Source organism: Myotis davidii, unplaced genomic scaffold (assembly GCF_000327345.1).
Source record: "Myotis davidii unplaced genomic scaffold, ASM32734v1 scaffold641, whole genome shotgun sequence".
Classification (NCBI taxonomy): Eukaryota; Metazoa; Chordata; class Mammalia; order Chiroptera; family Vespertilionidae; genus Myotis; species Myotis davidii.
The window spans coordinates 928,308-939,145 of NW_006293232.1; the positions used below are offsets into that span (position 1 = coordinate 928,308).

Consider the following 10,838-nt stretch of genomic DNA (forward strand, 5'->3'; position numbering starts at 1 on the left):
AGTGCGGCAAGGGGCAGCCGATCAATGATTCTCTCTCATCGTTGATGTTTCTCTCTCTCTATCTTTCCCTTCATTTCTTAAATCAATAAAAATATATTTTAAAAAAGAAAAAAAAAATCTGAACTCTGATTAAAACCTAGAATGGGAGTTCCAAAAATAAAACCATGTATTTGATGATGAATATTTAGTTCAGCAAAGAAATACTTTAAGATAAAGGTTGAACTTTGGGAGTCATTGCCATTGTTTTGTTCCAGTAGCTGGTGCCTAATCAGCATTCAGTGGGCCTTGGTGACACAACTTTGATTAGAAGCTTCTACAAAACGGGACACAGACTGTCTCCACAATTCTCTTGATAAAGCATCATACTCAAGGGAGTCCTAATGGAATCCCTTTTATTCATGGTTTGTCTTCCGCAGCATCACTCAAGAGGACTTCTGTTCCCCATCTTGGTGATTTATCCAGCTGTACCTGGTGGCACTCCCTCGGTGCCTGTTACTTTTTGGGTTCAGGTGGGAAAGTGTTCTCAGAGGTAATCCTATTTATAAAGAAGGGAACTACATCCCACAGAAGTAAAATAACTTGCCTGGAATAGCAAAGCAACTTAATGCCATGTCAGGACTGGCTCCCAGTCCTCCTCAATACATGGGTGTGGGTACCAGTTACCTCTGTCAGGGCCTATGGTAACATTTACTGACAGCACAGGGTCTGCCTTAGGAGTGCTTGGTTTGATTCTTGACTTTTTTGCTTACTATTTGTGTGGCCTTGAAATGTTACTCAATCTCCAAGCCTCAGTTTTCTCATCTATAGAAATGAGGGGTAGGTAAGAAATACAAGCATGTGCTACAGAGCGATGTTTTGGTAAACAACAGATCAAAGATGGGATGGTGGTCTCATATGATTATAATCTAATCTAATAATAGACAAACATGGTAATTGACCGTACCTTTGCTACACCTCCCATTAGCTAATCAGCGTGATATGAAAATTAACCGCCAACAAAGATGGCAGATAATTTGCATACTGCAGGCATGGTGGGACAGCGCCATCCCCCCTGCCCCACCACCATCCAGGCCTGCTATCTGCGACCCGGAGCGGCAGGCGTCCCGTGTGCTACCCGACCTGTGGCTGGCGGGCGGGACCGCGGGGATCGGCCACCCGCCCCGCCCTCATTCGGCCCTCCCATGGGGAACTCGGGGCTGGCTTGCTGGAAGGCGGCTCCAGCAGGAGCAGTGTGGGCTGGAAGGTGGCTCCAGCCAGAGCGAAGGCCTGGGTCCCGGGTGTCGGAGGAAAACCGGTGCCGGCAGCCAGGGGAGGGAAGGTGTATTGCACAAATATTTTTATGCAACAGGCCTCTAGTAAATTATAAACAACAAATTTGCCATGTGGAAAGTAAAGACTGGACTCAGCTACACTTTTGCCAGCTCTGGGAGGTTTAAATAGACAAGGAGGCTCAGCATACTGTCCACCTGCTATGCACCTGCCCACTGCCCGGGCTGGAGTTGGCGAGGGAGTGAGAGGAGCCTAGGAGCCTGCTCTCTTTCCTTCCAGTCCAGTTCCTTTCTCTCTCCCTCCCTCCCTCTTTCTCTCTCTCCTCCCCTTCTCCCTTTTATTATCTCTCATCTCAAGCTTTCTCTCTCTGGGTCTCTTTTGATCTCTGCTCTCCCTTTCTCTCCTTTTCTTTTCCTTCCCTCTCTCCCTTCCTCCCACCTGCTGAGATATATTCTCCCTCCCTCCAATGGTGCTTCCCTTTACAGCCTACCCTCTTACCCTCCCCCTTTATACACTTTATCTTTTATAACGTATTTTTATTGTAACTTTTCTATGTTTAGATACACAAATACTTATAATTGTGTTACAATCTCAAACAGTATTCAGTGCACTAGGATGCTATAAAGCAGCGGTTCTCAACCTGTGGGTCGCAACCTCTTTGGGGGTCGAAAGACCCTTTCACAAGGGTGGCCTAAGACCATTGGAAAACACATATATAATTACATATTGTTTGTGTGATTAATCACTATGCTTAAATTATGTTAATTTGTAACAATGAAATTGGGGGTCACCACATGAGGAACTGTATTAAAGGGTTGCAGCATTAGGAAGGTTGAGAACCACTGCTATAAAGAAATGCAATATGCTAAACCATGTAGCCTACATGTGTAGTAGACTATGCCATCTAGGTTTGTGTCAGTACACTCTATGATGTTTGAACAATGATGACATCATCGAACAACACATTTCTCAGAATGTGTCCCCGTTGCTAAGCAACAAATCACTGTAGTATCAATCTCATAGAGCTGTTGGTGAGGACTCTTAGCATTGTGAGAATCCAGTGAGATTACTCCTACAGAGAGCTTTGCACAATGCCTAACACACAGCACTTAATAAATGACTGCTATTTATTATTATTATTATTATTATTATCACTACTGATACAACCATTGCTAATTCTATCACTGTCTCTACTATTCTGGTGGCTTGAGAAAGTGCTAGCATTGCTTCCTAGAGTATGCACTGCACTGCCCAGGGAGTGGCCACAGCCATGGGAGAATCTGGCAGAACCGGTTTTTCAAAGCCGGTGGAAAATAAATCAAAGGTGCTAACCCAAACCTGAGGAAAAGAATGTATCCCTTTATTAGTTGTGAAAGAACCTTCGAAATGTAACTTATACGGAAATAAACCAGTGTGGCCACTCTTGAGGGAGCATGGCCGGACCTCTTTAGTCTGTGCTCTTTCTGACCTCATGAGGACAGACCGTGGCAACTTGGAGTTTCTGCTAAATGTGGTGATGGCTGACCGTGTTCTGTGCTGACACTGCCTACATCCATGAGTAGACAAGATTAGGAGTCCAGAAACACTCAGACAGCAGAGAAGGGAGAGGGGAGCTTCACGCCCAGGACAAGTTATACCCTTCCTCCTGCTGCACATTGCTCATCACTGACTGTGAAGTCACATGGGACTTCCTTGAGAGTCTTCATGGAAAATAACAGAAGCCCAACTCATACAAGCTTAAGCAAAAGGGGGGATTTATTATGAAGATTACAAAGTATATCAAGGACGACAGGGAGAGTTGCAGAGCTGACCTGGGATTGAATCAGGCCCTCAAATGCTATCAAGTCTTGTGCCTCTCCATTATGCTTCATTGTTCTCTCTTGCCATGGACTTGCTTTCTCTATGGCCCAGGTGGACTTAATGGAACAGCAGCTCCCACGTTTTGTGCAGCCACCCGAAGAGAGCCCTGGGATTACCAGGGAAGGAGCTGGGGTCGGGTTCCTTTCTCTGATTACCAGTTAGCAATGGTAAAAGGCAAAACATGGTGCATCTACCATCACTATATACCACCTGTGAATGGGCAAAGCCACAGATAAAGAGTTACTGGAACAGGTACTGATGACAAGAAACATCATGCTCACCTTTGGCTCTGTGCTGCATCCTGGCCATTCCCAGGTTCCTCATTTTAGCAGAGATCCGGGATGTCTCTGCTCACTTCCCCCTGCCAGCTCTCCTGGGCAAACCCTAACCCAGCGGTTCTCAACCTGTGGGTCACGACCCCTTTGGTGGTCTAACGACCCTTTCACAGGGGTCGCCTAAGACCATCCTGCATATCAGATATTTACATTATGATTCATAAGAGTAGCAACATTACAGTTATGAAGTAGCAACGAAAATAATTTTATGGTTGGGTCACAACATGAGGAACTGTATTTAAAGGGCCAGAAGGTTGAGAACCACTGCCCTAACCCCTTAACATGCCAATTCCAGCATTATAATATAGTGGAAATGACACAGGCTTTAGAACTATACAGACCTTAAGTTAAACCCCAGGTCTAACACTTCCTAGCTGGGTGACACTGGGCAAGTTACTTAGCCTCTCTGAGCCTTGGTTTACTTATCTATAAAGTAATACACATCTAATCGGTTGTTGCAAACACTAAGGAAAGAAATCCCCAGGGAAATCTGTGCTGAGAGTGTCTCATTTGATAAATGATAAAATCATGGTTTCTGTTCACCCACACAATGTTGTTGCATGGGCCCAACTGCAAAGCCACAGAATTATAGGAGGAAGAGTAGATGAATGCCAGATAGCATATCTCCTTGGGCACAACAGTAATTCGAATACTTACTTAGAGGATAATAGCAATGAAAGGAAAAAAACACAACGAGAAATTGTATCTCAGCTTTATACTTTTCAGTGTTTCCCATCTTGGTCAAAGTTGTGTTCACGTCAGTCGCCTGTAGGTGTGTGGGGTTATGTGTACATGCACATGGAATATTTTGACCTACAACAAAAAGCAACGACACTTTGGTGATGAACTGTAGATATTATCAATAACTCCTGATGATCTATGCAGGATTCTTCATCCATTGGCCCATGTTGCTATCAGGGAACCGCAGTGATCTCTGACCACTAATTGATCTGCTCCTCCAGAAATAATTTATTTTGTTCTGTTTGTGCTACTGCGAGTTTCCTCATATTCCAGACTCGGCTTCATTGGTGCTTCTTTTTTAATCCATCCTATGTGTAAATGGAAGAAACATTTAAATATTATGTCGCTTTTGATAAGAAGCACATCTGGATTCATATCTCATTTTACTTCCCCTCTTGTCTTTCAGCTCCAGGGTTCCTTGAAAAGAAAGCAGATAGTCAACCTGTCTCCTGCCAACAGCAAGAGGCCCAACGGCTTTGTCGACAACTCGTTCCTTGATATCAAAAGAATCCGCGTCGGGGAGAACCTCTCTGCAGGACAAGGGGGCCTCCAAGTAAATAATGGACAAAGTCAGATTATGTCAGGGGCCTTGCCCATGAGCCAAGCACCCCTGAGGAAGACTAACAATCTGCCTCCCCACACACAGTCTCCTGGCAATGGCATGTTTAACATGGGCTTGAAAGAAGTGAAGAAGGAGCCAGGAGAGACTCTGTCCTGCAGTAAGCACATGGATGGCCAGATGACCCAGGAGAATATTTTTTCTAACAGGTACGGAGATGACTCCGGAGAGCAATTGATGGATCCTGAACTGCAAGAGCTGTTCAACGAACTGACCAACATATCTGTCCCTCCTATGAGTGACCTTGAGCTGGAGAACATGATCAACGCCACCATAAAGCAGGACGATCCATTTAACATTGACTTGGGTCAGCAAAGCCAGAGGAGCACGCCCAGGCCCTCCATCCCTGTGGAGAAGACAGTGATCAAAAGTGAATACTCACCTGGCCTGACCCAGGGGCCATCAGGGTCTCCTCAGCTGAGGCCCCCCTCAGCCGGCCCTGCTTTCTCCATGGCCAACACTGCCCTGTCCACTTCCTCCCCAATCCCTTCGGTCCCTCAGAGCCAGGCTCAGCCTCCGACAGCCTCGGGGGCAAGCCGGGCCTTGCCAAGCTGGCAGGAAGTGTCCCATGCCCAACAGCTCAAACAGATCGCTGCCAACCGTCAGCAGCATGCCCGGATGCAGCAGCACCAGCAGCAGCAGCAGCAGCAGCACCAGCCTACCAACTGGTCAGCCTTGCCCTCTTCCGCCGGGCCATCTCCAGGTCCGTTTGGGCAGGAGAAAATCCCCAGCCCTTCCTTTGGTCAGCAGCCGTTCAGCCCACAGGGCTCCCCCATGCCTGGGGTCGCCGGCGGCAGCAGCCAGTCAAAAGTCATGGCTAACTACATGTACAAGGCCAGCCCCTCGGCCCAGGGAGGGCACCTGGATGTGCTTATGCAGCAAAAGCCTCAGGATCTCAGTCGAAGTTTTATGAACAGCTCGCACACGGCCATGGAGCCCCGTCTGGGCAACACCAAGCCTTTGTTCCATTTTAACTCAGATCAAGCCAACCAGCAGATGCCTTCTGTTTTGCCTTCTCAGAACAAACCTACTCTCCTACACTACACCCAGCAGCAGCAGCAGCAGCAGCAGCAACAACAGAGCTCAGTGTCAGCTCAGCAGCAACAGCAGCAAAGACAACAGCAACAGCAGCAACAGCAGCAGCAGCAGCCACCCTCTCAGCCCACCCAACCTCTGTCAAACCAGCCCTTGCTAAGGTCACCCTTGCCACTTCAGCAAAAGATCCTGCTCCAGAAAATGCAGAATCCGCCCGTCGCAGGACTGGGATACCAAGTCTCCTCCCAGCAACACAGACAGGTAAGGGCTCTGCTACTCCAGACACAGGTACCCAGAGACCACCGGTCTTGGTCATTGCGCTTTGATTACCATTATGTTTATGTTGGGACAGGATCAAGACCACAGAGAGAGTAGTGGTTCTGATGGATCCCTAGGAAGAGCTCATGGAGGCATGAGCTAGTATTTCTTTGTAGGGCATTAATGTCATCGGATCTGTAGGGATCAAAGGCTCTTGCATATTAAGAATGTTTCATTATAGTCCATGCCTTTGGTGACAGGTCCAGTTGTCGGTCAGATTCTGATATGCACAGCGTTTATTCATCCAGTCCATAAATTGGCCATTAAGTCAACAGGCACGACCTAAGCACCTCCCATGTGCAAGATGATGTGATTATGCTGAGTATGCACATAAGGCCACACGTGATATTGAAAGTATTTAACAACTAGTTTACATCCATACCAACCAATTAAAATGTCTAAATGCCCCACCCATCGTAATAGATCCTGCTGTGACTCCATGTTGGTGCTGAGTATCAACCTTAAATTAGACACCACCCTTGTCTGCAAGCACGGCCTCGAGAGGGAGACAGGCTTTAAAGACTATCATTTTATGAGTGGCAAGGGGAATGATGTGGGAGCACAGAGGTTGGGTAACTTACCCAGCAAAGGGAAACCAGGGAAGGCTTCTGGAGAAAGTAATGTTGGAGCTAAAGTTAAGTGTTAAAGGATGAAGTCATCATGACTATGAACAACAAAAATCTGTGGTTACCTTATATCCTGTGGTTAGCATAAAACAGGGATTTTTATTCTGCCCCAAACATGTATATTTGAATAGTATGAAGAAATAGCTATGTGTTTCCAGAGCACATACTGGTGAAGAAGCTCTAGTTCTTAGGGAACTTGAAAGAGGAAACTCTTCCTGGAAAAAAAAGAAGGAAGGAAGGGAGGGAGGAAAGGAGGGAGGGAGGGAGGGACGGGGGGAGGGAGGGAGAAAGGAAAGAAGAGGTGAGGGAGGGAGCTTGAATGTTGCTTTGTGCATGTAATTTGACAGGTCTACAGTAGTGTCCAAGCACAAAGACAGCACATTACATGTCAAAACAGTATGTTGGGACAGCGCAATGGCACAGAGCCTAATTTCAGTCCCATTCCTAGAGTAGTTTTCATGGTCACAGCCCAGAAAAGAATGCCTCAAGGACCACAGACTGTGGCCAAGCTAACCTTTGCCCTAGATGTAAGAAAACTAGACTCCACTAGGATTCAAGAGCTGTGTATCAAGTAAAGCTTTCAGTTCTTATTTATCTAAAAAGTGTTTTATATTTTAATCGTAGATGATGAAGAATGGACTTATTAAGAGTCATGTGTATATTTTAGAAGGTTCCGTTTTTAACATGGGTAGTTTGGGGATCATTTAAAAACAAGTGGTACTGTGGAACTACTTTCTCAGTTACATGTGGCCATATTGATTTGGATGAATATAGGTTCAAATTCTTACCAACCTCACTAGGTACTTGACCTCAAGCAAGTCCTCTAAGCCTCAGTTTCCTAACCTTTAAAAATGATAATAATATACCCTAGGGTTTTTTGATAATGAAATGATATAATTCTTAGTTTAGAGTCTAGAATAAAGTTGGCTATTATTGTGGTTATCATGGAAAGAACCATATATAATATCGACATATTTTTAACAAGTATTAATATTATGTAGGAAAGGCATTAGAGTAAGTCTCAAATTCTAACAAAATAATATTGGAGGAATAAAAGAGAACTATCACTATTTTTTTCTCTAGCAATATAGTGAGTGGGGAGTGATTTACCCTCCCTGAGCCCAGACTTGAGACCATAAAAGTGGAAATAATAAGTAATGACATATTAACGAGAGTTAGCATTTCTTGAGTGTGTACTCTATGACTGGCATGACTTCTGTCTCCCTTACTTGTGGTATCTCATTTTACCCATATGAGGGAAATAGCATTATTCTCATCTTACAGGTGAGGCACAGAGAAGTTAAATAACTTTCCCAAAGCCACACAAATAAGAAGTAGCTGAGCTGGGTTTCTGATGGTCTACTTTGAAGGCTTGTGCATTCAACCACTAGGTTGTATAGCTCACAGGTAGGATTTGTTGGGAAACGAATGACCACCTAGAGATCATTGTGGGATTCTGAAAAGGAATATGTCTTCTCATATTGGACCATATTTACAAATATACATAGTTGATTAAGTCCTTTTGGGATAGAGAAAGTCTTAAATCTCTAACCTTCGGAATTGTTAAAAGAATTTAAAAAAATCTGTGTAACTTCCTACTTGTAGACCTTCCTAAGGATGAACATTATGGAGCGATTCAAAATAAATAATTTGCAGCAGGTGCCTCATCAGTCTTCTTTGGGAGCCTTCCTGCCACCTCCAACATCTGTCCTGTTTCCAGCTCTATTGCTCATATCAACAACTGTGCACCATACTTCTGGCCCCTTAGTCCCCACCTGAGCTTCTAGGATCCAAGCACATTAATGGGTATTAATGGCAAACTCAACAAACATCTTCCAATGTCTTAGATGATTTTTTACTTTTCCCAACGCATGTGATACATATAACGCCAAGATAATTTTCACCTTTTTGAAAAGGCTTTCAAAAAGTGTTAGAAACGGTGGTGGCATTCTAAGCTAAAGGCCTCTTCTAAATAGATAGGCAAGTGGCTACCATTTAAAGCTTTATTTCAGTTTTGTAGATTGAACCACAATGTCCCTTCCAGCTTAGTGATTCTATGAGCTATGACTCTGAAGTCTTGAGTCTGAGTTATAAGCGAATGTAGCAGAGCTCTAGAGTCAAATAAGTGTTGCCCTCTTGAAAGCGTTCACCTTTGTGGAGTTGGGCCCATAATGGTGCTATTGTTCGATATAGTTATGAAGTTTTTCTCTGGGGATTTTCTTCAGAGCTTTTAGTACATTGAGTGGATTGTTACCGATGCAACATATTCATCCTGTCAGGGAGGTTTTTGAAAATAGTCAAGCTGGGTAAGGCTGCTTTGGGTCAAAAACAAGGAATAACTGACCTTATAGGGCTGCTTGGCTTGTGAACTTTCTCTGAAGGCAATAAAGAAAATAAACAAGTTCCTTCCCAAGATGATAATTTTGAGAAGCAACTTTCATTTGGATGTAAATATTTCAAAGGATTTTTTTCTAATTTTTGTTGTTGTTAATCCTCACCCAAAGATATTTTTTTCCATTAATTTCTAGAGAGAGTGGAAGGGCAGAGGGAGGGAGGGAGGAGGGAGAGAGGGAACAGGGAGAAAAAAAGATTGATCTGAGAGAGACACATTGATTGGCTGCCTTCTGCATGTACCCTAACCAGGGCTGGGGATCAAGCCTGTAGCCCAGGTACGTGTCCTTGACCAGGAATCATTGAACCTGTGACCCTTCAATCCATGGGCCAACCCTCTAACCACTGAGCAACACTGCACAGGTCAAGTTTTTCTAATTTTTATTGTCTCACTCAGTATATTGCCAAGTATTCTCAACTCAAAGAGAATAGTTTTAACTCTCCCATCCTCAGTAAACAGTACACACGTGTATTCTCATTTCAGATTTGCTAAATCTCTGTTACTCATGATCAAAGACATGGGGGGCGGGGGGGTTGATAATTAAGCAACTCGTTTATCAACCAAAGCATCCTAAATGAAAACAATAGTCATGACTTTTCTTCTGCTTGTCATACTCACTTTATGTCAAACGCAGGGAGATTTACTACGGGATTTGCTAATTGGAGCCCTGTTAGCCTTGGAGATGCTAGAAATCTTGGCTTTCTGTTACAGAATGTTACACTGAATTTGTTCATTGGTCGCTTGTAATTTACCCAGTAGAGTGTGCACAGATGGCCTTCTGCTCAACTTTCAGAACTCTGAACCCAGAGAGATCTGCTTGCTCAAGCAGAGGCTGAATTTGGGGGATCCCTGGCCCCCTCTCCCTTTGTTGGGTACCCACCTCTGTTCTCCTAACGGAAGTGCCTAATGATAGATGCAGCATAATCGAATTGCTGTAAACATCGGATTGTTCCATGCCTGGGGTGGTTTTGAGTCGCCCCTTCTCCAGAGACGGGGAGAACAAATGGTATTTGGCATTTCACAAAATGTCTTCAGCCACTCTGTCTTGCTAATGTTTGGGGCTTTTCAAATTGACAAAGCTCCCAGCTGTAATTTTCTCCCCTTTCTGATTTGAAGGTTATGGGAGAGGGCAAGAGAGGGATGTAATGCATGCAGGTCTGATTTATCTTCCTGACTTGTTTAAGGTGTGAAAGAGTTACTGGTTGACCAAGACTCACAGAAGAGTTCAGTCCAAAAGCACTAACCTCTTGAATCAAAAAGTGATCTTATTTTTTCAGAGCTTTTTAATTAGACACTTAAAAGTGTGATTTTCTTTCTAACATTAGATCCATGAAACTCAAGTGGATTCTATATTTGGTTTAGAATTCTCCCATCTCTAAAAATTCTGAGAGGGCAGGCAGCCAGTGAATGGATGGTTTGTTATGACCGAAACATAAATTTGTACATTTCCTCCTTCGTTTAAAGCCAAGCTCCTCAATCATACATCAAGAACCTCACCACACTCCCTCTGCCTAGCCAAGTTTATCCTTCACTACTCTACATATCAACCCTGACTTAAATCAGGCAAGTCTGCTAATGTTCTCCTCCCCTCCTTTGAAAGGTAATTTTGTTTATGTCTGATCTTTAAGATTAACACTCAGAAA

The 10,838-nt window shown here is 44.2% G+C and overlaps 1 protein-coding gene across 1 annotated transcript in view; it reads left to right on the forward strand.

Annotated features, from left to right (window-relative positions):
• MAML2 (mastermind like transcriptional coactivator 2) overlaps positions 1–10,838 on the forward strand; it is a 369,850-nt gene that overhangs the window by 241,256 nt on the left and 117,756 nt on the right. The window contains exon 4 of the mRNA XM_006766878.2: positions 4,612–6,120. Within this exon, the coding sequence (XP_006766941.1) occupies positions 4,612–6,120 (1,509 nt within the window). The remainder of the gene's footprint in view (positions 1–4,611; positions 6,121–10,838) is intronic.